This window comes from Rutidosis leptorrhynchoides, chromosome 6 (genome assembly GCF_046630445.1).
Source record: "Rutidosis leptorrhynchoides isolate AG116_Rl617_1_P2 chromosome 6, CSIRO_AGI_Rlap_v1, whole genome shotgun sequence".
Taxonomy (NCBI): Eukaryota; Viridiplantae; Streptophyta; class Magnoliopsida; order Asterales; family Asteraceae; genus Rutidosis; species Rutidosis leptorrhynchoides.
The window spans coordinates 168,373,551-168,401,462 of record NC_092338.1 but is presented as its reverse complement, the minus strand read 5'-3'; the positions used below and the strand labels follow the sequence as shown (position 1 = coordinate 168,401,462).

At 32.9% G+C, this 27,912-nt stretch overlaps 1 protein-coding gene across 1 annotated transcript; it reads right to left on the bottom strand.

Moving 5' to 3' along the window:
* Window positions 1-8,981: 8,981 nt before the first annotated feature.
* Window positions 8,982-9,506, bottom strand: LOC139854239 (uncharacterized mitochondrial protein AtMg01250-like). Its single transcript, XM_071843556.1, has one exon. The coding sequence runs from the start codon at window positions 9,504-9,506 to the stop codon at window positions 8,982-8,984; it is 525 nt and encodes a 174-aa protein (XP_071699657.1).
* Between the last annotated feature and the right edge of the window lie 18,406 nt (window positions 9,507-27,912).

The following is a 27,912-nucleotide window of genomic DNA, read 5'->3' as shown; positions in this document are numbered from 1 at the left end:
TTCAATCTTAACAAAATACCACTTTGATCATAACTAGGGTTCCGGGAATCGAAACGACATGAATCCGGTGTCTAAAATTAATTTCTTGATGAGAGGAACTCATTTATATACTTTATTTTAACTTTTATATCAGTTACAAAGTCAGAAACACACGAAAAAGCTGCTGTCCAAATTATATCAAACCGAAAACATATGTAAACGAGCAATTCTACGCATACAATCAACATTACAACAACTAATAATCATCATACTATTAATAGATCATCAAAATACAGAAAAGTAAGGAAAAATTAAAAGTTCTAGGGTTAGGGTTTATACCCTAATCAAGAAACAAGATGTATAATCGCGTAGAGAACGAAACGAGGAACGCGTTGATGTATAACAATCCTTGATCCAAGCTATGAAAATTGTTGATGATGATGATGTTATGGTGGTGGTAGGCGATGGATAGGGGACAAGGGAAGAGGAGAAGAGAGCAAAATAGAATTTAGGTTTAGATAAATGAGGAAGTGATAAAATAAATTGCCAAAAAAAAAAGAAATATGGGGAGTATTCTCCCTCCCCCCTTGGTTTTGGCCAAAATTGGGATGGGGTGGGCCCCATGGTGGGCCAAGTTGATAAATGGAAGAAACCTTGTGGCCCGAATGCTCGAACGAAACCCGAAACGCGAAAACGCACTTACGCGATTAAAAATCCGGAAAGATAACAAACGCGCGATAAAAAATAAATATAAATACACTATATAATAATATGATCTTAAAATATCATATAAAAAATAATTAGGATTTAAATATCCCAAAAACGCGACCGTTGGTTTGAAAACCGAAAAGATTCACCGGATAGAAATCCGCGATTCGTATAAACGTACGATTTAAAATATGAATACATATATTCACATAACACATAATAATTAATATATTATTACTAAAATAATAATATAGGTCATGAAATGACGTAACACAATTAACAGTTAACGGTCGTTAAATAATTAACGGTAAAAGATAATGGAAAAAGTAGGGTCGTGACATATTATGAAATAGTATGCATGCTGTCAACTTTCGATGAAATGAAAGTTTATCTTTTAAAAACAAATGCAATGTTTGTAAAATTGTATCATATAGAGGTCAAGTACCTCGCGATGTAACCAAATGTAATGTATTCGTCCAGATGGATTAGGACGGGTCACTACATATTGCATAGACAGTGTATAGATAAATTCGTATCTTAGCGTATCAGTTACTATAAACTTTGACTGCTAACTTTCGAAAGTCCCCCCGTAATCTACGGGATCTTCTGTACTAAATATAGGTATTCTATGTAATTAGAATATCATCTGATATCCGAAAATCATTTCACATCGAAACATCCTTTACATGACCGTACCAGATGGAACTCGCAACTAGTTCAAATTCCTCAGATTCCGATAGCTATTCCGATATGGATTTTCACTCAAACTCCGAAAGCAGTGTGACCGGAATGGATCAACCGATTAGCCGTCATCAATTCTGGATGAATTGGGGATGAGTTCGTAGTCGACTTAATCAATGGAGGTGAGAAGAAAGCGATACTTTCCATCAACCAAATTTCCCTCTTGGCGATGAACCTGAAGCACTCACCGACGAACCAATCCCAAACACAATTTTCACCTTCATTACCCGAATATCTCATCATGATTATATACTATCTCAAATTCAAAACCTTATTCATCCGCTCGTTCCGACCAACAATCATCCCGGAGTAATCGAAGAAGTCAACGAGCTTCGCGCTCGAGTAATCAATTTGGAGAATATGGTGCAAAACTTACCAGCTTCAGCAAAATCACATGCCTCAACATCTCATTCTGTACCTCGAGTATAATCACCGTTCTACATGATGTTCTACATCATTTATCTTCGTTCTACTCGGCAATTATGTAATCTATAAAGTTTTAGAGATTATTCATTCTAATTCCAACCGAAAACCAAATGAGTTTAATATCATATAAACTCATTAAATCCATGATTACATCTGAAGAAAATATATATGTATATATATATTTTCATAAAGATTTTAATTGAAATTCTTTCGTACAAACTATTAATGGTGAAAATATTTTAACGGGTAGGTAATACCCGAGGAATATTTAGATTTCACTTTAATAAGTTACACTGTACATTCTTTGAATCTGATTCAACGGTTATTTACTATCCTACTTACATCCACAGATATACGAATCCGTTCACCACAAAATAACCTTTTTCATTCAAGTTCATATTTGGATTTTGACTTATCAGAATCCAACAAGTGGCATAATGAAGAAAACATTGGACAAAAATAAAATTTGTTAGAAACAAACAAATTAACTATGAGAAATTTTGTTAAGAATGCACACTAACAAAATCCTAGCTAACTGTTCCTAGCTAACTATTAATTCCTTATTACATTTATTTATCGCAATTTAATTATCGCAATTTTAATTCTCGCAATTTTATTTATCGTCATTTAATTTCTGTTATTTACTTTACGCACTTTAAATATCGTCGGATAAATCGGGACACATATACAATGTTTTGACATATCATATCGACGTTATCTATATATATTATTTGGAATAACCATAGACACTCTATATGCGGTAATGTTCGAGTTAACTATACAGGGTTGAGGTTGATTCTAAAATAATATATATACTTTGAGTTGTGATCGAGTCTGAGACATGTATACAATGGGTTACGATACGTATTAATTAATTCGAATATTATATATTAAACTATATATATGAATTATTGAATTACTAACTGTGGATTACTAACATTGGACAATTAAAATGAATAAAAATATTGATTATAACATATGAAACTAAACATTTCTTCAAGTTTGCCACTTGATTTCATTTTAAACCTCATTTGTATCTTGACGATTACAATCTGCGTTCAACCCTTTCATGATTCTTGAAAACACCTCAATCGATAGGATGAACCAACTGCACTTCATCTACGGAAGAAAAAATTGATGCATATATTTATGCACCTGAAAACACACGGAACCTGAGTAAACGTTTAACACGTATCTGTGCTAGCTCCTTTTGCATTGTTATTACCGAAAATAACATTGCAATTCTTTTTCAAATTAGCCAATTTTGTCACAGCTCCAGCAAATCAACTTCAATTTTTCATTCGAATAAACCTTATTATAAAGATTACCCCTTCATCATCGTTACCGGAGAACCGTTTATATCCCATCACATTAGTAGCAAACTTACCAGCAACTTCATTACTCATCGGCTTAAGTCTCCGAGAAGAACCATTATATTTGTTCATTAAAAACCCTATCATATACTCATCTACATCTTGTAACGAGAATTGTCATACCAATTACCATGAATTAGCAACCAGTATTTTGAATCTCGCAGCATGTCCACATCAACAGTTATATGTATACATATAACATATATCTCTTAGAATTATGACTTTTCATTCTGAAATTCTGAAAAGCACCCGGTCTGCGAACCAACACTCCAAATTTTGAAAATTGCTGATGAAGCAGCAAAAACTGTAAACGACCTTAACAGCTAAAAGTTTGATAATAAAGAATAGTGTGTAGGTAAAGCTCAGAAAAAGAAAAGGTTTGGAACTGGAAAACGGATTGAGCAAACTATTAAGGATGTTGTGAACAAATCACAAAGTCTAAACCTGCCTTCCAAAAATCCAAATGATTCAGTATCTGCTGAAGTTATTAACGAATACCTTGCTCCTGACTCTAAACTCTTACGGACAAATTTTCTTCATCATCCATCGATATTAGAAATTCTAAGATATCATCGTAACTTTCATTATAAATATCCTCAACATTTCTGAAGATATTTTCATAACTATTCTTATCTGAAATCATTTATCTCTTCGCGATATTAGTGTTATATCAGAAAGGAAACTATTTTAGTTTCTAAATTCTGAAACATTCAAATTTAAAATTTGAATATTTTTGAAGTAGTGTTGGGAATTGAAGCATGAGTTAGTATAATATAATGACACTTGATCAACGTGATTATATTACAATAAGTCATGCTGAGTTTCTAATGGAACGTGACGATTCACATATATTAACGTCATCATGTGCCATGTTACACGACTCTTACATTCTACCTAATCTCTGAACACATCAAGAACATATTTTCTTCATAGTTCTATCTTTTCTCTTAAATTCTTGTAATGTAACCAATCAAAATCGTGTTATTACAATTTCTCTCTTAGAATGTTAGCTATGTTCATTTAAAATTTCATACCTATGAATTCTGGACCATTATTCGCTTGACTTAAAGTCGGGAAGAGAAAACAAAAGTATGGAACTCCAAAATATAAAGGAAATGAGAAGGGTGGATTTATAGTGAAATATCCGACAGAGCAATCAAAACAGATTATCGTATTTAACCAAAGAAGATCATATTTCCTTAATTACCAGAGAATCAAATCTTATTACGAAAATTTTCTCTAAATCCCTTGAATTCCAGAAATCAACCATGACTACGTCAAAAGTTAAGAAGAATCTCTATTTCTTTATTTCAAACTTTTGCGATAACTTCACTTATACTCTTCGAGTAATTGAATTATCCTATCCATATTACTCAACAGTAATAAAACTCTAATTATCAGCTCATATTCGTCAGGAAAGCATTCTTACTGTTAGTCATGACGATCTCGATCAAATTTCGGGGACGAAATTTCCTTAACGGGTAGGTACTGTGACGACCCGAAAATCTCCGACCAAATTTAAACCTAATCTTATTATGATTTTGACACGATAAGCAAAGTCTGTAAAGTTGAGTCTCAAAATTTTTTAACTGTTTTCATATATTCATTTGACCTTTGACTAGTTCCGACGATTCACGAACAACTAATTGTAAATAGATGTTATATAAGTTTATATATATATATATATATATATATATATATATATATATATATATATATATATATATATATATATATATATATATATATATATATATATATAATAATTTGAAAAAGATTATATGATTTAGTTATTAAACCGTAAGGATGTGAAATAAAAAAATATGATATTATGATAACTAATTGAAATAGTAGACGACGGCTAACAATTCACACGTTTATATTTTAAAATATATTATAATTATTATTATATTATTATTATTATTATATTTGAGATTGAGATTTAGGTCCACGGGTATAATTATTTATATTACATGAGTGCTTAATTTGTTTTTCTATTATCTGTCCTTGTTCAAGTATCACAAGTCTCACAGTAGTTCTCTTTTCCCACATATTAAATTTGTTTGATATTATATTAATATATTAATTATAATTATTAATATTAACTTTACATATGATTTTACAATATATATATGTATCGAGAGAGAAGATGAAAATCACTCACCCACCTCCCTCATCTGTTTCGTTTGATCACCAACCGGCCACCACCTAGTTCGCCACCCTAGCACCATCGGCCAACACCTTGAGCCACCACTTCTTCTTTGTTTATTACTTGTTCACAACACCTCACCATCTTCCACCCGACACCATAAACAGCCACTAAGTTCACCACGACTACAAACTTACAACCATGAACTACCTACAACCGCCCTCTTTAACCACCATTCACCACCTTTTGAAACCACCCTCACCATAATCATAAACCCATTAACTACCTAAATGACTTCTTCTTCTTAATAAACAACCACCAACAAAAACCATAGGTTAACTGTTTTGCTATCGTTGCAGCCGTTTGAAAGGATTAAAACACGACCCATCATCAACCTACAGTTCGTTCTACTTCGGTATGTTTCTGTTTGATTTGTAAACCACCACCTGTTGTAACTCTACTACTAAACAGTTTCTGATTTCCTAATTTCCCATTCCAATTGTTTCTATTACTTAATGCGTGTTACTATCCTTATTTTAGCTGCAAACACGACACCCAAATAAAAATAAAATGAATCCATCGTGAACCTCCATTTAACCACTTCGAACCCTTTAAACCATTACCCAGTTGACCACCACCATGATCACCACAACTAACTCATTTTGGTTGAGTTCCATACAAATCGAACACCCCTTGCTATTTTCATATATTTGTTTTATTTTATTTTTTTTCGAAACCCATTCAAACAAAACCCACACAACCTGCAACCCATCATTGCTATACTAGAATTGTTTTCATGCTGCTGCTATTTTGTAGCCGCTGCTACGGCTTAAACGAAGAAGGTGAACGAAAAAGGATTATGATTGTGAAACAGAATAAAATGACGATGCTACAGTATTTAAGGCTGTTTAAGTTATTTTATTTTTTTTGCCGACAGAAGTAACATGGGTAAATGTTGGTGCTTTAGGAAAAAATTTAATGAAAAAGAAACCCATCCTTACAATCAAACGGTGAGGAATTTGTGTTTTCATTATTGGGCCGATAACCTCAAATCTAGTAAAACATGTAATTGGGCTTATGACTTGTGTATGGGTCTTGATTGTTAAGGTACATGGGTTTGCTTGTTAATAGGCTACAAAATTGTTGGGCTCAAGAACTATAATCGATTTGCTTAGAGTTAGGATTAAAAGATGATACGGTGGTGTTATTAATGGTAATCATGGTTATAATGTAAGATATTAGATGATGATGATGATGATGATTACAAGAAAATGATATTCGATGATGATGTATATGATGATGATGGTTAAAAGTAATGAGGATGGTTATAATAATCGTGATGATGATGAATATAGGAGGGAAATGATAAACTGTACCTATATGATTAAATAATTAAAACCAGGGGATAAATAAGAAATGAACTAGCAGTTCAATGGTTTATGGGTGTACTCAGGAAACGAGAGGTCTCGGGTTCGAGCCTGGACTGTGGCATTTCTTTTTAGAATAATAAACTGAAGAAGAACACACAGAAACATTAGTTAAAAGTATTTAAAGTATGAGATAAATAAGAAAGGTTACAAGCAGAATAATGGTTTGGTACGTTATCGGGTTAGCAGGATGTCGTGGGTTCAAACCTAGACTTGGGCATTTTTATAGAATACTTCTTGAGGTAGTTTACTTATTACTTATTATTATTATTAATATTGTTGTTATTATTATTATTATTAACATTAATTACTATCTAGTATTATTAATAATTATTATTAGTATTAAGATTTAGGATCAAAATTATAATTCTAATTGTAATAATAATACAACTTTTTATTATTTATTATCATTATTATTAAAATTATTATTTTTATTATTATTTTTATCATTATTATTAGTTTTAACATTATTATTAATATCTTTATCATTTTTAATATTATTACTATCATTATTATTACTTTTACCATTATTATTATTATTACAACTATATTATTATTATTATTATCAATATTACTATTAATATTATTATTATAAAAGTTAGTTATATAAAAATATACTTAATAAAACTATATTAATACTTTATAAATTTTTATATAAAATAAATATATTTAAGTTAATAACGAAACATATAATTTATTAATATAATAATTATATCACTAATAATAATATATAAAATTGTACAATTACATATGTTAATATATATATCTGATATAGGTTCGTGAATCTGAGGCCAACCTTGCATTGTTCAGTTCCGTCGTATGCATATTTTTATTACAAAATATCGTATCGTGAGTTTCATTTGCTCCCTTTTTAATTGCTTTTGCAATATATATTTTTGAGACTGAGAATACATGCACTTTTATAAATGTTTGATGAAATAGACACAAGTAATCAAAACTACATTATATGGTTGAATGATCGAAATCGAATATGCCCCTTTTAGTCTGGTAATCTAAGAATTAGGGAACAGACACCCTAATTGACGCGAATCCTAAAGATAGATCTATCGGGCACAACAAGCCCCCATCCATGGTTGCGGATGCTTTAGTACTTTGAAATTTATCATATCCAAAGGATGTCCCGGAATGATGGGGATATTCTATATGCATCTTATGAATGTCGATTACCAGGTGTTCAATCCATATGAATGATTTTTATCTCTATGCAGTTTGCGAAATGCCTGATATGAGAATGATGTTTATGAAAAATGTAATCTTGTGGTCTATTAAAATTATGGAAAAGATTGATTATGATAAACTAATAAACTCACCAACCTTTTGGTTGACACTTTAAAGCATGTTTATTCTCAGGTATGAAAGAAATCTTCCGCTGTGCATTTGCTCATTTTAGAGATATTACTTGGAGTCATTCATGACATATTTCAAAAGACGTTGCATTCGAGTCGTTGAGTTCATCAAGATTATTATTAAGTCAATTATAGTTGGATATATTATGAAATGGTATGCATGCCGTCAACTTTCGATGTAATGAAAGTTGGTCTTTTAAAAACGAATGAAATGTTTGTAAAATGTATCATGTAGAGGTCAAGTACCTCGCGATGTAATCAACTATTGTGAATCGTTTATAATCGGTATGAATAAGTCCTTTCATCTTAATCCCACCTTCGCATCCAAATCAGTTTCCATGTATGATGACCTCTTGAACCTATTTTTTAAAATCATATTCCAACCCAAATATCGTTCCAAAATGAAGTTGACATCCCGTCCCCAATCTTCCAGATGAAAGAGTTAAGGAAAGGAATACCAAGATCATCGATAGAGTGTCCTGCTTTAATGATGTTAGTCCACACCGAAGTATAAGAGAATGTATTGTTATCGAAATTGTGAAATAAACCCCCCGAAGTACCATAAATGCTAGAAATAAATTTGACCCACAAAGCGTTGGGCTCGGTTTTAAACCTCCACCACTACTTGCCGATCAAAGCTAAATTTTTGCTTTTTAAAGGACCCAAGTTTAACCCTCCTTTCTCAAAATGAAGAAGGGTTTCATCCCATTTGACCCACGAAATTTTTGAATTTGAACCCGACCCGCCAAAAAAAACGTCTTACGCACTCAAGTTTTTTTACCACACATGGCGGGGCACGGAAGAGAGAGAACTAGTATAATAGGAGACTATTCAATACCGATTTCACAAGGGTCAATCGTCCACCATAAGATATCGAACGTGCCTTCCAATCCGAGAGCCTTTTTGTAAACTTGTCAAACACTGGATTCCAACTTTCAACTTTGTTCATTTTACCCCCAACCGGAAGACCAAGATAAGTGAACGGGAGTGTACCCGAGTTGCAACCAAACATATTAGCCAAATTTTCAATTTCGGCTTTCTCGACCCCAATCCCGAATAAATTGCTTTTTTGATAGTTAACTTTCAACCCCGACGTGAGTTCAAAACATTTGAGAAGTATAAAAAGATATTGAAGATTTGTAATACTCCATTCACTAAAGAAAATTGTGTCATCTACATATTGAAGGTGGGAGATGGGGACTTTTTCGGATACAATTTCAACACCAAGGAACATTTTATTACAAATCGCTTTTTTGGCCAAAACATTTAATCCTTCCGCCGAACTTATAAAGAGAAAGGGAGATAACAGGTCTCCTTGTCTAACACCTCTCTCCATTTTGAATTCACTTGTGGGTGACCCGTTGACAAGAACCGAGATTGATGCTGATGTAAGACAAGAATGGATCCAACCTCTCTAATTTACCCTAAAACCCATAATTTCCATAACCTTCATCAAGAAATCACAATTCAAGCAATCAAATGCCTTTTCGAAGTCTACTTTGAAAAATTGAACTTTTTATACGATTTTGGTTTAAAAGACTAATTGATTCATTTGCAATTAACGCACCATCAAGAATATTTCTCCCTTTTATAAACGCATTTTGTTCGAATCCCACAAGATTCGGGATTACTTTTCTTAGCCTTTTAGAGAGCAATTTTGCAATGATTTTATAATAGCTTCCAATAAGACTAATAGGTCGGTAATCGTTGAGCATCGATGGGTCTTGTTTTTTGGGAACCAACGTGATGAAAGAAGCGTTACACCCCTTGGATATATTACCGTTACACCAAAAATCATGGATAGCGATCATGAAGTCAACTTTTATTACGTGCCAAAACTTTTTGAAAAAATGCATATTGAACCCATCCGGACCCCCGGGCTTTTGAACTACCACAACCTTTAATCGCTTCCCAAACCTCGCTTTCGGAAAAAAAACAATTTCTAACAGGTATGCTCTTTCTGCCGAGATGGAAATCATATCAGGCCCAAAGGTGCGTCGGTCAGGCCCATTCAGCTGATGGGCAGCTTGGTCTGGACTGGTACTAGCAACAGAGATAGAATTTGGGCTGTTAGCAGTAACCGAATGAGGCCCAGAGACAGCATCAAGAAGCCCATTAATAGTAGCCTGAATAGTAGTATTACCTCGGTAAAATGATGATGAATTATTGGGCATGTTTAGGTTGATTTGGAATACGGGTCTGCTCAGGCCCAAGAGAGAATTTGTTGTTTGAAAACGCTCATGAAAATATGCCCGAACAGTAGACTTGATAACAATCGGATCCTCGCACCAAACAACATTAAAATTTAATCCCCTAATATTGTTTTTGTTGTACTTCCTACGCATAGTGGAGTGGAAAAATTTGGAGCTTTTTGTCACCATCTAAAATTTAAACTTTTCTTTTGCAATCCAATTTTTGTGGGATTCTAACCAACAGAAACTCTCATTTTTCATTATAGTTCCATTTTCCGCTTTTAATTCCCAATTTAGTGCAACATTTTTTAATGATGTAATTTCCTCATCAAGATTGCCAAATTCTTTCTTACTCCAATTTCTTAACACGAATTTTACATTTTTGAGTTTATCGCGGAAGAGACAATCTTTCTTGTAGCCCTGAACCTCCATATCCCACCCTTCAAGAATCACTTTGTCAACCCCATCCCTATTTAGCCACTCATGAAATATCTTAAAAGGTTTAGGACCAAAATCAACTACACCATCTCGAAGAATCAAGGGATAATGATCTGATTCCAATCTATCAAGAACATTAATAGAAAGATCATTCCAAATATTGATGAATTTTTTCGAAACAAGAAATCGGTCAATTTTGCTAAATTTGGTACCATCATCACTAATTCGAGTAAATTTTCTACCGTTGATGGGAATCTCAATAAGGTTATTTCTAACTATAAACTCATTAAATCTTCTAGCTCTAGCCTCATGGAACACACAATTTAACCTATCCGATTGGTCACACACTTCATTAAAATCACCACATAACACCCAACCTGAATCTAACCCTATCATGAGCTTCTCAAGATCTTCCAACATTTTCTTTTTATCGACATCACAATGAGGACCATAAATATTGAAAACAATGGAATCATGCTCGAAACCCACCCAATTACCCCTAATTGCTAAGAAAAAATCTCTAGCAACGACACTATTAACCTTGAAACGGTTATTATCCCAAATAACTAACATACCCCCCGAGTTCCCTATGGCATCTTTTTAGACATAACATATATCACTACTATGACCCTACAATTGATGTACCCAAAAATCATTAAGACTTTTACAATTTGTTTCTTGAAATGCCGCTATATCCGGTTTTCTCACTAAAACATATGCCCTTAACCCAATTAAACTTTCCCGCAACACCAAACCCTCGAACATTTAAAGAAAGAATCTTCATAATGAGATAAATAACAAATGACATGAAATAAATAGGAACTTACTGAGGGTTAGGCCAGTTAAGGCCGATATCCTCGCCAAATTCCTTAAGCTTAACATTATTGATCGAACCTCCCACTGACATTCCCATATCTCTATTCTTACTCGATTGTCTAGACTTGCTTCTCTTTGGAGGACACACCTTGCTACAATTTTTGCAACTAATATGACTACGCCTATCAACAAATTTATTATTACCTATATGCGCCATCTTTTTTAGTTTCATTATACGGGAGGAAGCCTTCCAATTTCTAGTAGTATCCCAATAACAATCATTACAGATCGAAACGTCAGCCGTACCTGAGTTCAGAAAAGAGGTTGATACACCTGACCTTTTATTTTCTTTCACCTTATCTCGGGTTTCCTCCTTTGATTACCTCTTGTTGTGTGGGCCATTGTTAGTCGACCCATTAACACATTTATTATGGGCTGGATGATTGCAAAATGTATCTGGGCCATTATTTATGTTACCACCGGAATTAGGGTTTTGGTTGAACTCTTTTTCATCACAAACTAGGCCTACATTTTTCTTAAGTGGGCTACTAGTTACTTTTGGCCCAGCTTTCTTATCAGGAACATCATACGTGTCTTGGATCGATACATTGGAACTATCCGCAGCATCGTTACCCCACGTTTACAATCATTTTCCTTTTTGGAAGTAGGGTTTGTCTTAATATTATATTGGGTATCGCCTACCATCTCCTCGTTATCTTCAAACGAATTCCCAATCCCAAAACATCTAGACTCTTGGTCTTCTTCCCTCAATGGACCCTTGTCATCTTCATTGACATTAATTTCGACATTTAATCTGGTTGGTTTGAAGCCTGAGATACGTACGGATTCTTGGTAATCACTTTCATCAGACTCATCATAAGAATCAAAAGAACCATCATCATCGTATTTATCTGTAGGACAACGTACTCATCTTCGCTGAGGAAACATCAGAGTTTATGACCTCTGTACTATGGTCACAAAAATTGTAACCATCAGACTCCGAATCATCAATGGAATTGACCTTCTTTTCCTCCTCATTAACACTGATAAAATAAGAACTTTTCTTATGTTGTATGCTTATGTAACCTTTAACTTTTTCTGGACGAGATAACTTAACATAAACCCTCCCGTAATTCAAGCTTTTTTCTTTATCAAAATTACATTTGTCTAATTCGTATACTACCCCCCCACCACTCAGCAATTGACATAAAAGTTTTTTCATTCCAACAGTGAGGTGGAACCCCTTGAATATGAAGCCAAGTCATGCGTCTTTCAGGCCATAATGTAGAATCCCACATACTGATCTTTTGGACCCATCTTCTCAGGAGATGATTTGAACGGTTGACAATATCACGTGCAGATTCATCATAACTAAAAATAAATAGGACGTTCAAACCACCAAGATATTTTATACGAATGTCACTAAACCCTTCTTGCCACACAGATGGATTCTAGCTTTTTGAGAACAATCGTTTTGATTGCATCACCTACAATAGCATACTTTAAAGACTCATTGTTACAATCATCATCCTCTACATTAACAGTTTTGTCCAAAGATTTCTTTTCATCACCTGATGTTGAAAGGAATTCACCCCAACCCTTTTTGTTGTTAAGCTTTGATCAAAGATCCTCCTTGTTATGATTCAGTTTTTTATGCAGGTCATCATCCTTCCCCTTTAGAACCTCATCAAATATTATTTCGTTTCAATAACTGTGATTAAAAACCCTACCGCCAACATTACTTTTATTGTTTGTTCTCACATCTTCATTGATAACTCTAGGTTTTCGATTTGTTGCCTTAAACACCTTAATAGGGGCATCACCAAACCTGATAACTTCCAATCATCATAACATGTGATCAGAATCTGCAATCTCAGCAAATCGGACAAACACGTATCTTTCACCACCTTTGAGACAATTTCTGCCAACATACACATCGCGTACTGAACCGTAACGCTTGAATGCCTTCCAAAGATCAACCACTTTGTAGTCTCATAGAAAGTTGAAGAACATGTACGATGTCAGATCGTTTCTGCGTGACCACTTGAACCGGTGTTGGAAGTCATCGCCGTTGTAGCAACCCTTTGCCCTAGCCGTCCCTGCATTCACTCTCTCTCTATTTTTTCTCTCACACATTTTTGACTAATATCTTTAGTATTGTGTCGATAACCATACCATATTGATAGTAGTTCTATCTTATATCTTTATGTATTAATTTTTTCTTCTCTTCGTTTCTTTATTTTAAAATCCCGAAAAATACTTATTAGGATATCCTGTTGTCAGTGGCGGACCCATAAATTTTTTTCACCGGAGGCGAAATTTAGGGATTTTTTTGGCAAAACATGGACATTTTGGGGCAAAATATAAAGTTTTTTGAACAAAATTTCAAGATTTTTGGGCAAAATACGAAGGTTTTGGGGTAAAATATAAATGTTTTGGGGCAAAATATGAAGGGTTGGGGGGGGGGAATATTCCACAGGGGGCAAAATCAATAAACGAAAAAAATTTGCACTAAAAATTGAAAATCCACTGGGCGGGCGCCCCCTTGCTACACAAGTCTGCCCTGCCTGTTGTGTTTTATAGTTGTTTATACTATTGAAATTCATATAGTTTTTGAAGGTATTAAAGAATTCGAGACGTCCCCGAAGACTAGTAGCGGAAGCGGAAAGGATCGATGTTTAGATCACCGGTCGGGGAAACCTATGATGAACGGAAAGCTTTCTTTGTTCACAACCTAAGTGTCTCACCCTAGAATATGACCAGGGGTATTTGTGACCATTCATATCATAACACAGTTGCATAACGAGAATGACTCTATATGAGATGTTTTGAAATAAACCTTTATTAATAAAACAGCGGAAGCATTAAGAGTGTTTACATCAAATCCAAACTAAAATAGTAATAGTTTTAAAATGAAAAGTAAATGTAATGAAATGAATACTCCATGCAGCATCAATCAATTCATCAAGTAGCAGTCATAGCAATCATCTTATTCGTCACCTGAGACAAAACATGCTTAAAGTGTCAACCAAAAAGGTTGAGTGAAGTTCATAGGTTTATATAATATGCATTAGACCACAAGATTTAGTTTAAGGTTGATTGATACCAAATATATCAATCTAAAAGTATTGCTACAGTTTGTAATATCGCGACTAAACAAAAGTTACCCCTTGACACCTTGTACTATCAGTGTCGTTGAATCATTATTATGTAACCAAAGACCAGAGGTCAAATGGTTAGAGACGTTACTCTCAATAGGCCTACTCACAATAATTAAGTTTGCGTTTCAAAGTAGCAATTAACGATATTACGGTGAGGATTTAGCATGGAAAAGCATGACAGCTTAATAATAGTTGAGTACTTATGTCTAAATATAAAACAGTTATAAAACAGATTTAATACACGTTTGTATTTATTTTGTATTTTCTTATTATTTCTCTCGGTTTAGAATAAAATAAAAGAAAATTCTATTTAAATTTTTTTATCGACCTATATATTTATTTTTATAATTTTTGCAGCCTTATACTAGTGTAATAATCTCAGAAACAATTTTATAATTATTTTTATTACTGTTTAATTTTTATTATGAATTTACATTGTTTTCATGTTTATTCAACATATAATTCGTAATTAATTATATATAATACTTAAAAAGTTTTAAAAAAAATGTTTTTGATTAGTATTATATCATACTAAGGCTAGGAAACCTATAAAAATATTTTGTTTGATTTTTATCTAATTATTATATATCTGCTTCATATATATATATATATATATATATATATATATATATATATATATATATATATATATATATATATATATATATGTATGTATATATATTCATAAATTCATTTTTAAATTCATATTAAATATAAATCCGAATTATTATTTCATAAAAATACTTTTATAATATCCAGTAAAATATAATACTTATTATAACATGTTAACATAATTAATTTCGAATTTTATAAAGAATATACAATAAATATAAATGTAATCAACAAAAAAAATATAAAAAAATATAGAAAGTACCTCAAATTTTCTTCAAGGTTTTGAGAGAATAACTTAAGTTTTTGTTTTTTGCAAGAAAAAATGAATGAAGAGCCATGTATTTATAGATAAAAATGGTTGGTGAAAAGAAAAAATATAAAATAAAATAAAAGTGCCAATTTTGACAAATAAAGAAAACATGTTAAAAATGTTTTTAATAAGTTTTTGTCTTTGAAAATATTTAGTCAAAATTCATGGACTCATTATTTAATAAAAAATCTTTTTTTATAAGCTAAAAATATAAATAATGATTAAAATAACTTATCATTTAATTAATAATTATGTTACATATAGTTTTATATATAATAGACATTAATATTAATATTAATATTAACTAAAGTAATTTTATATAATTAGTATAAACTTTAGTTAACAAAACGTGTCGACTAAAAATAAATATTTAATCTACGTCGAATTTAATCATATATTACGTATGGATAACAACCCTAGGGTCAAATTAGTCAATTCAAGTATAGAAATGTGAGGGTTATTATACTAAGATTCCCTTATCATGTTTACTGATGTGTGCGAGGTGTACTAGGAAATAGTTATATTTTTACTACGAAAATACTATTAAATACGATACAATTTTACACAAGTTATTTATTTATTTATAGAATGGATATACCTAAACCTTGCTACAACACTTATAGGCAGTGTACCTAATCGTACAGTAGTGTAGTTTTTAGTAAGTCCGGTTCGTTCTACAGGGAGACTTAAACTAGTTCAACGCTATATTAGTTTTAACTTATAATTGTAAAAATACAAAAATATATATAAGTAGTATTATTATTATAAAAGGGGGTTTTTACCGTTTAATGACCGGTTTGTCGATTTTAAAACTTTTAGTCGCAGTTAAAACCTAATGTAAAATATTAAAAATAAATATAACTTAAATTAAAGTGTAAATTAAATAACGATAATGAAATTGCAATAAATAAAAGTGCGATAAATAAAAGTGCAATAATAAAAAAATACGATAATTAAAAGTGCAATTAAATACAATGACAATAAATAAAAGTGCGATAATTAAAAGTTCAATTAAATATGAAATAAAGGAATTATGCTTATTTAAACTTCCGTAATCATGATGTTCGACGTGTCGATTTTAGTTTATTACCATGAGTTAATTGTCCTTTGTCCTGGATTATTCGATATGTCCATACGGATTTGTCCATAATAGTCCATCAGTCATAATTATAAAGTGCGGAGTTCTTCGTCAAATTATTCTTATTCCCGAAGTCAAATATTCCAACTAATTGGGGATTTGAACTGTAACAAGGTCTTAATTCTTTGTTTAATGAATACACCAGGTTATCGACTGCGTGTAAATCAAGGTTTTAATCCTTTGTTAACAATTACACCAATTACACTTGAATGTAATCCACCCCTGTTTTAACTAGTCCATTAACTATTAATCCAGTCCCGTGTCCGGTAAAATGAACAATTATTGGTATTTATAGATATCTCGCCCACCGTACCCGATTAAGTGTATGTGGTTATTTATAGATACGTCAAATTATAACCTTTATATTAAATTAACGAGGTATCGTTTAATTTAATATAAAACCCATTAATAGCCCATAGTCTAATTTCCACAAGTGTCGTTCTTTTATCCAAACCCCAATTAAGGTACAAAAGAACAATTACCCAATTTTAATATTTAATCAAACATCACGATTACTTCGGCATTAAATAAGCATAATAATAACTTAGCTACGAGACATTAATGTAAAAAGGTTGAACATAACTTACAATGATTAAAAATAGCGCGGTGTTACACGGACAGAGTTCCGACTTACAAAACCTTAAAACATTCGACTAATCTACCCTTATTATTATTACTAACTTAAAATTAAAATTACAAATTGATATTACGAATTGAAGTGATAATTGATACATATGTATATGTATAATATAGAGGGAAGTAGAAAAAGAGGTGTAAAATTCGAGTAAAATTCGTGACCTTTTATAGGCCTGCAAACTCCGCGAGTGTGGAGTTTTTATACCTTCAAACTCCACGAGTGCGGAGCCTCCAGTTTCACCTAACATTCCTTGAACTTTGACTGCCGACGGATTTTATTATATAAATATAATATATATATAAATAATATATATAATTAATTATATATTATATTATATTTATATACATAATTAATTTGTAACTTTCGGTCCGTTACGTCGCACGTTATTAGTTGGTTCATGTCTCGGTTTCGGCTTTTCGAACGTCCTTTCGAACGATTTAATATTTTGAACTTTGCGTTTCGCGGCTCGTTCTCTTGTAACTTTTAGACGTTTCTTATCAATAAATTGAACCTTTTTAATTGTATCTTGTACTTTTTAGCTTTTTGGACCTTTGCATCTTCAATTCGTCGAATATGCCTTTTGTCTTCACCTTTTAATATTTAAACGAATATTACTTGTAAATAGGACAACTGCAACTAAAAGCTTGTCTTTCTTTAGGGATAATGCTATGAAATATGTGTTCGTTTTTAGCATTATCAAATATTCTCACACTTGAGCGTTGCTTGTCCTCAAGCAATATAGTCTTGAAATGAAAATATACATGAATCACTTCTTTATTCTTCACACTTTGTACATCAGTCATTTCAATACGGCGGTATGAACAATGATAGTAACGATGTGGTTTACAGTCCCACATGACTATAAAAATTTAGATCCGTTAGGAAATTAGATCTTTATGAAAACATTTGATCTTTTGAAAATTCAATCTAGCTTTTACCCTAGATAAGTTTTCCGGAATAACCCTTCACCAGTGTTTGCAAAATGTTTTTGTGGGTTTCATATTTGAAAATTTTAGCTCAAAACTTGCGGTTTTGTGTCACCCACTTGCTAACCTTGTATTGGGAAAGCAACACGTCCAGTATACTTGCTCCGTATATTACCTTTCGGTAAACTACCGTCCGGTTGTAAAGGAAAACGTTGAACAAGCAACTGTTAAGGCAATGTCCCGTGACATGCTTTTGATTATGGTCTATATCGTGTCGGATGCAATTACTATCCATTGTAGGAGCAATAGTAAAGATTACCCTATAGTTTTTTCGATCTGGAACAAGGTCCTGTCTTCGACCATGCTATGCAACCACCATTCTTACGGTTGACACCTGATTTGGTTCAGGTGACCTAATGAATTCCAGGTGAATTCCTAGGATTTTACGTTCAATAGTAATGAACGCATTGAAAATGGGTTTTCAGAAAGCAAATCGGTTTGTAATTTTGATCAAAATATTTTCTCGTTCAAGCTCAAGTTTAGATATCATCGAATTCCATGAGTTTGTAATTCTCAATCTTTAAAGTCAATCTCAAGGATTGAGTAATATCAGGCTTAAAAGCTGGTTTTTGATCTTTAAGGAGATTATCCTTTCTGGGGGTCTGATTCATTAGTCTTATCCAGCTAATTTGCACGGCGTCCTCCCCATTTTACGAGACAGATCCTCTCATGTTAGGATAACTCTGACCACTTGGCGACCCTGTTTGATGCTGAGGTCCGTGGATTTCCTGCTGATTTTAGTGATAACTTTTCTAGGTTTTTCGTCAACCTACAGCTGGTCTGGACGACAACTTCCTGACCTAAATCAAGAAGCGCGTTTCTTTTTCGGAAGACTTTACTGCCTTTTAATGATGGAATTGATTCATCGTGTAGATCCATCTTTCTTTCAAATATATTACAGTAAATCGGGTAAAACTGATTAGTTTAGTCCAAAGCAAAAATATCTTCATTTATTTGTTACAAAAATATGTGAAATATGTTTTAAATAACTTGGCAAATTTTCCCACACTTGGCTTTTATTTTCTTTTATTTGCCTTTTTATTATCCTCTATTCTATTTTAAATGAATTCTAACATTTTAGGTTGTTTCTCAATTTATGTCCTTTCCGAGGTAACAATAATTTTGGTGTTAACACCTAGTTTTAGCGTTCATAAATATGTACAAACATGATTTTGAGTTCATTTAATTGAAAATTTTGAAAATTTTACTAGAATTGGATAGTCAGTATATAAGACTAGGGCTGTTCTTTATTATCAGAGAGCACTAGATTCTAATACAACTACTGCGTTACTAGTATTTTTAATGGTAACCAAGTGTTTTAAGTTAAAAATTTTAAAAATCAGAAAGAATTTAACCCCTTCCCACACTTAAAATCTTGCAATGCCCTCATTTGCAAGAAATCAGTAACAATTTAAATTATTGAGGGTGTTTAGCGTAGAAAAATGATTAAATTTTACCAAAGTTTCCAAACATATTGGCGTTTGTTTGCTGAATGATAAATGGTGCACATCATTTATTCATTCCGTCTTGTTGTTACATCACATTTGTTTTTCGTTTTGTCGTCAAAATTAATAGCTTTTGCTGAACTTTAATGCCAGTCTTTGAAAATGCGCTGTTTTACCATGTTTTTATACATGACATAAAATACAAACATATATATATATACATATTTTTGAAGTTGGGTATATCACCCCACATTCAAAAATTATTAAAATCTAATAATAAAAGTTAGAAAATTATAAAAACCATTACAATATTTTTTTGTTTTTGTTTTTGGCATACTTTAATTCAATAAGATTAAAAATAATGATAATAAAAGTTCTCGTCCCTCCCTTGGGTAAAGTAATTTCGGTTCAACGACCTAGTCTTCAACTCACGACGAATTTTAGAAATCATATTTTTAACTTAATGAAGTAAAGTAAATTTTTGTTTTTAAATTCACACCAAACTTAAATTTAAAATGCATAAAATTAAAATTCATATTATTAATATTTTAAGAATTCACACCAACTTATATTATATTTTTGTTTTTATACATACAAACTTATATTAAAAATATTAATTTTTTAAATATTTACAAACTTAAATATATTGATTTTAAAAAGTTTACATTAATAATTTAATATTAATTTTAAAAACAAAGTAAAAATAAAATTAAAAATCTTTTTGGTCTTTTATCCCACTTTAATCAATCAAATATTATCAAAAATATACGCCCCTCTTTTCGGTAAAGTAATTTCGGTTCCATAACCTAGTTTTACTCCTGACGAATTTCTGAAATATTTTGGTTTGATTGATTAAAGATATTTATACCTTAAGAATAAACGGTAAATTTCGCAGTGATGTAATAAATTTTTGTGTGATATCAATAATTTCGGTCGCAAAACCTAATTTTATTGAGTATCAATTAATACTTTATAGCGAACAATTTAGCGTTTAATTTCAAAAGGTTAAAAGCAATAAAAATAAAAATAAAAATAAAAATAAAAACTGTACAAACTTAACTGTAAGAAAGAATTCTCAGTGACCTGTTTTAGCCCACTCATAAGATAGTCGGACTAATTGGTTTTCCATAGCTACATAGGCGTAACCTCGAGCATTCAATGATTTTTCTTCGAAACAGATGAACGATCCTTCTCTGCATAAAGTAACGAACTCGGTATTTGAATATGTTTGATTATTTGAACATTTGCCTTCGTGTGACCATTTTCCGCATTTGTGACATCTTTCAAGGTGTCGTGCTCTTCTTTTCACTGCGGATTTTGATTTTCCTTTACCAAAATGTAACTTATTATGATCGTTCCTGAGTTCTTTTCTTTCTCCGTCCAATTTGGCTCTTATTACTGATACCAGGTCACTCGGGAGTGTGTCATTATTACGTTTAGTGATCAAAGCGTGTAGCATTAGACCATGATTTAGTTCATAGGAATTCTTCATCTCGTAAAACCTAAAAAAAATTAAAAATTCAGAATGGGGGGAGAAGACTAGTTCTTTAGGGTCTGCTAGGGAAAGACCATTCAGATTCCATTCTCAGAAACTACACGAAAACAGAATATCTAACTCTAACAGAAATACATATTACCCTAAAAAGACTTGATTCTCCCCACACTTAATTAACTATGGTGTCGAAATTGTGATTAACTTCATTTTCAATTGGATCATCAACAACTTGTATATTTTTGACTTTTGCTTTAATCCATTTGTTGATTTCTTCTGTAACTTTCACAAATTCAACTAACATCGCCTTTTCCTTAGGTGATAAATTGGATACTAATCGGTTACATAACTTAAAGTTTCCCTTAATCCTAGCATCGTGAATCCGTTTATAAAGTTTCTTCGTTGAACTGTTAAAAACGGGTTCATCTAATTCCGTATCATCTATAGGGTTCTTTGTTATCGGATCATCATTAAGTGTTTCTTCATCTTCCCCACACTTAGGTGTTTTTATTGGTTTAAAAGTTTTGGTTGGTGGAGATCTAGATTTTCAATTTACAAAAGTGACCGATTCATCACCATCCCTAAGTGTCATTCTACCCTCTTTTCCATCAATGAATGCCTCGGTGGTTGCTAAAAATGGGAGACCTAAAATTAGAGGAGTATCGAGGTTTTCCTCCGTATTAATAACTATAAAGTTTGAAATAAAGGTCAAACTTCTCACTTTAACAAGTAAATTATTTGCTATTCCAACCGGGTGTTTAATGGTTAGGTCGAATGATTGAACACCTATTTTGGTTGGTTTTAATTTACCCACACCTAATCTTTTGTATAAGGAAAGAGGCATAATGTTTGCACTTGCTCCTAAATCTGAGAGTCCATTATACATAGCACCATCATTAAGCAAACAAGAAATGATAAATTCACCCGGGTCTCCTACTTTAGTAAGTCGAGTTGGTTTGTTAACATTTTTCGGGTGATTTTTTTTGGTTCTTTCTATTGAACTTCTTGTTCTTCATTTCTTGGAATGGGAGGTTTATATATGAATTCTTCTTCATCACTCCAATTTGAATCCTCCCTATTTTCTAATTTTGGTTTTTCATATGTTGTTGATAACATATTTATGTTTTCATTTTGAGGGTTTTCTTAGGTTGTGAAATTATGATTGACTTCATTGTCAACTTCCATCGGACCATGTATGTAATGTTTAAATCTGTGACCATTAACTTTAAATTCAATCCCCTTTGAATTTATTAACTCTATTGTTCCGTATGGGAAAACTCTTTTGACTATAAATGGTCCAGACCATCTTGATTTCAATTTTCCAGGAAATAGCTTGAATCGTGAATTGAAAAGAAGAACTTTATCTCCTTCCTTAAATTCTTTTGAACTTCGGATTCTTTTATCATGCCATTTCTTCGTTCTTTCCTTATAGATTAAGGAATTTTCATATGCTTCAAGTCTTAATTCTTCTAATTCATTTAGTTGACTTAATCGTAGACGTCCGGCTTCATGTAAATCAAGATTACATGTCTTCAAAGCCCAAAATGCTTTATGTTCAATTTCTACTGGAAGGTGACATGCTTTTCCGTAAACGAGTCTAAAAGGTATGGTACCAATTGGAGTTTTGTAGGCTGTTCTAAAAGCCCAGAGTGCATCCTCCAATTTCATGGACCATTCTTTGGATTTGATCCTATGGTTTTCTCTAGAATACATTTTAAAGCTCGATTGGTGTTTTCAACTTGTCCACTTGTTTGTGGATGATAAGCGGTTGAGATTTTATGAGTTACTCCATATCTTTTAAGAACTTTCTCAAGTTGATTATTACAGAAATGAGTACCCCGATCACTTATTAAAGCTTTCGGTGTTCCAAACCTTGCAAAAAGACGTTTTAAAAAGTTGACTACAACTCGTGCATCATTAGTTGGGAGAGCTTGTGCTTACGCCCATTTAGATACATAATCAATGGCAACGAGAATGTAGAGATTATTATGTGATTTTGGAAATGGACCCATAAAGTCAATACCCCAAACGTCAAATACTTCACAAACTTGAATGATATTTTGTGGCATTTCATCACGTTGACTTATTTTTTCGGCCCTTTGACAAGCATCACAGGATTTACAGAGAAGGTGTGCATCTTTGAAAATTGTAGGCCAATAGAATCCAGCATCATAGACTTTTCTTGCTGTAAGTTGAGGCCCATAATGCCCTCCTGTTGGTCCTGTGTGACAATGGTTTAAGATTTGACTAGCTTCATCCCCAAATACACATCGGCGTATTATTCCATCGGGACACCTTTTGAATAAATGTGGATCTTCCCAAAAATAGTGTTTTATATCACTAAAGAATTTCTTTCGTTTTTGGTACGACAACCCTTTTTCAAGGAATCCACATACTAAGTAGTTTGCATAGTCTGCAAACCATGGAATTTCATTATAATCTATCTTCAATAGATATTCATCGGGAAAATTATCTTGTATGGCCGATTCATTTAAAACTTCTAATTCGGGATTTTCAAGACGAGAAAGATGATCAGCGGCGAGATTTTCTGCTCCCTTTTTATCTCGAATTTCAATATCAAACTCTTGTAAGAGTAGAATCCAACGGATTAATCGTGGTTTGGCATCTTGTTTCAAAAATAGGTATCTAAGAGCAGAATGATCGGTATAGACCACCGTTTTAGCTAGAACGAGATATGATCAAAATTTGTCAAAAGCAAAGACAATAGCAAGGAGTTCTTTTTCAGTAGTTGTATAGTTCATTTGTGCTCCTTGTAACGTCTTACTAGCATAATATATAGGTTGAAATCGTTTTTCAATTGTTTGTCCTAAAACGGCTCCCATTGCAAAATCACTTGCATCGCACATAAGTTTAAACGGTAGATTCCAATTTGGAGTTATCATGATCGGCGCATTAGTGAGTTTTTCTTTAAGAATATTAAAAGATTTGATGCATTCATCTGAAAAGATGAATGGAGCATCCTTTTCTAGGAGTTTATTCATAGGAGTGGCAATTTTAGAAAAATCTTTTATGAATCGTCCGTAAAACCCGGCATGCCCTAGAAAACTCCTAACTCCTCTAAAATTGGTGGGATGTGGAAGTTTAGCAATTACATCTACTTTAGCTCTATCCACTTCAATTCCTTCCTTTGAAATTTTATGACCGAGAACGATGCCTTCTTTAACCATAAAATGGCATTTCTCCCAATTAAGTACTAGATTTGATTGTTCGCATTTAATAAGCATTCGTTCAAGATTAACTAGACATGATTCAAATGTATCACCGAAGACTGAAAAGTCATCCATGAAAACTTCCATGCATTCTTCTATCATGTCGTGAAAAATCGCCATCATGCACCTTTGAAAGGTTGCAGGGGCATTGCAAAGTCCAAATGGCATGCGTTTGTAAGCAAAAGTACCATAAGGGCAGGTGAATGTGGTTTTCTCTTGGTCCTCGGGTGCTATTGGAATTTGAAAATATTCGAAAAAATCGTCAAGAAAACAATAGTAACTATTTTCGGCTAGTCTTTCCAACATTTGATCAATGAAAGGTAAGGGAAAGTGATCTCTTCTGGTGGCGTCATTTATTTTTCTATAATCAATACAAACACGCCATCCTGTTACAGTCCTAGTAGGAATAAGCTCATTTTTCTCATTTGTGATGACAGTCATGCCACCCTTCTTAGGCACGCATTGAACTGGGCTTACCCATGGACTATCAGAGATTGGATAAATTAAACCTGCATCAAGCAGTATAATAATTTCTTTCTTAACAATATCTTGCATATTAGGATTTACTCTTCGTTGGCGTTGCACATACGTTTTATGACCTTCTTCCATAAGGATTTTATGTGTGCAATATGAAGGACTTATGCCTTTAATGTCATGAATCTTCCATGCAATAGCTGGTTTATGAGCTTTTAGCACAGAAATGAGTCTAGATTTTTCATTTTCTGTAAGAGAAGACGATATTATTACAGGTAATTTAGATTCACCATGTAAATAAGCGTATTCCAAATGGTTTGGAAGTGGCTTTAACTCTAATGTCAGTGGTTCTTCTATCGATGATTTATATCGATATTTGTCTTCCTCTTTTAGCATTTGAATTTCTTCTGTTGTTGGTTCATATCCATTAGCCATAAGTGTTGCCAACATTTCAGCTTCATCAATTAGTTCAGTTCCTTCTCCTAAAGAACATTCTCCTGTTCCTTGTAATTCTGGAAATTCTTCTAACAATTCTGCATGTGAATATATAGTTTGAATATAATAACATGTATCATCTGCAGATTGCGGTTGTTGCATGGCTCTATCAACAGAAAAGGTAACACTTTTGTCCTCTATACTTAGGGTCAGTTTCTTACCAAACACGTCTATTATTGCTTTAGCCGTGTTTAAGAATGGTCTTCCTAATATGAGAGGAACTCGAGAATCTTCTTCCATGTCCAGAATAACAAAATCTACTGGAAATACTAAAGTACCAACTTTAACTAGCATGTTTTTCATTATCCCTCTAGGATATTTTACTGATCGATCGGCTAGTTGTATGCTTATTCGTGTTGGTTTCAATTCTCCAAGGTCTAGTTTAGCGTATAGTGAATATGGCATTAAATTTATACTAGCACCTAAGTCTGCCAATGCTTCTATTGAACTAAGACTACCCAGAAAACATGGAATTGTGAAACTTCCTGGATCTGATAATTTTTCTGGTATCTTATTCAACAACACTGCAGAACAATTAGCATTCATAGTAACAGCCGAGAGTTCTTCCAGTTTCTTTCTATTTGTGATTAGATCTTTCAAGAATTTAGCATATCTAGGCATTCCTGAAATCACATCAATGAAAGGAAGATTTACATTTATTTGTTTAAACATATCCAAGAATTTGAATTGCTCAGCTTCAAGTCTCTCTTTTCTCATTTTACTCGGGTAATGAAGTGGTGGTTGGTATGGTTTAACATAAGGTTTTGCCTTAACTGTGTTATCTTCATTAACCTTTTCAACTACCGGTTCTTTTTCCTTATCTTGATCAGATTGCGGTTCTTGTGGAGTAGGAATAGTGTCATCAGAAATTACAGGTATTTCAGGTGGTTTAAGTGTAATACCACTTCTTATGGTAATGGCTTTAGCTGTTTCATTCCGGGGGTTAGCATTTGTATCACTAGGTAAACTTCCCGGTTTTCTTTCACCTATTAACCTTGCTAGGTTGCTTACTTCTTGTTCTAAATTTCGAATAGAAGCTTGTTGATTTCTAAATGCTTGAGCATTTTGTTCATTTGTTTGTTTCTGAGATGTGAAAAACTGTGTTTGAGAATCAACTAGCTTTGACATCATATCTTCAAAATTTGGCTTTTTATCATCGGTTTGTGGTGGTTTGTTTTGAAAAATAGGTCTTTGCTGGTTGTAAGTATTGTTAGATACTTGTTGATTACTAGGACTTTGTTGGTTGTTGTATGGAACATTTCGGTTATAATTCTGATTTTGATTGTATATTGGTCTTGGCGGTTGATAATTATTCTGATAATTATTTTCAGGCCTTTGGTTTATGTATGAAACATTCTCTCTTTGTTCCATTGTTAGTTCAATACTGAGACAATCTTTTGTTAAATGTGGTCCTCCACACTGCTCACAACTAATTCTTATTGAGTGAATATCTTTAGTCATCTTTTCCATTCGTCTCTCGACAGCATCTATCTTTACAGAAATGGAATCTAAGTCATGGTTAGAATCGGCTCTAGCTGCTTTAGATGATCTAACGCTATCTTTTTCTTGGTGCCACTCATGTGAGTGGGAAGCAGTGTTATCAATAATTTTGTAAGAGTCAGTTGCAGTTTTCTTCATAATGGAACCACCGGCTGCTATATCGATGTCTTTCCTTGTAGTGATGTCGCATCCTTGGTAGAATATTTGTACTATTTGACAGGTGTCTAAACCATGTTGCGGACATCCTCTTAATAACTTTCCAAATCTTGTCCACGCTTCATATAGAGTTTCATTTGGCTTTTGCGTGAACGTAACAATTTCTCCTTGAAGTCTCACTGCCTTAGATGCCGGAAAGAATTGTTTAAGAAAATTTTCAACTAAAACGTCCCATGTATCAATCGCCCCTTCAGGTAACGATTTCAACCAATCTTTGGCTTCTCCCTTTAAAGTCCAGGGAAATAACATGAGATATATCTGTTCATCCTCCACTTCTCTAATTTTAAATAGAGTACAGATCCTATTAAAGGTACGAAGATGTTCATTTGGATCTTCCTTCGGCGCACCACTAAATTGGCATTGATTAGTTACCATGTGTAGGATTTGTCCTTTGATTTCATAATCTGGCGCATTAATGTCTGGTTGAGTAATTGCATGACCTTGGCCAGTGCGTTTAGCTCCCATTCGGTCTTCCATACTTAGAGGTTCCAGATTCTCCATGATTGAATTTGTTGAATCTGAATCACTAGAGGATTCTGATTTAATGGTTGGTTCCTCTACAATCTCTGTTTGAATGATTGCTGGTTCCGGAGGAAAGAT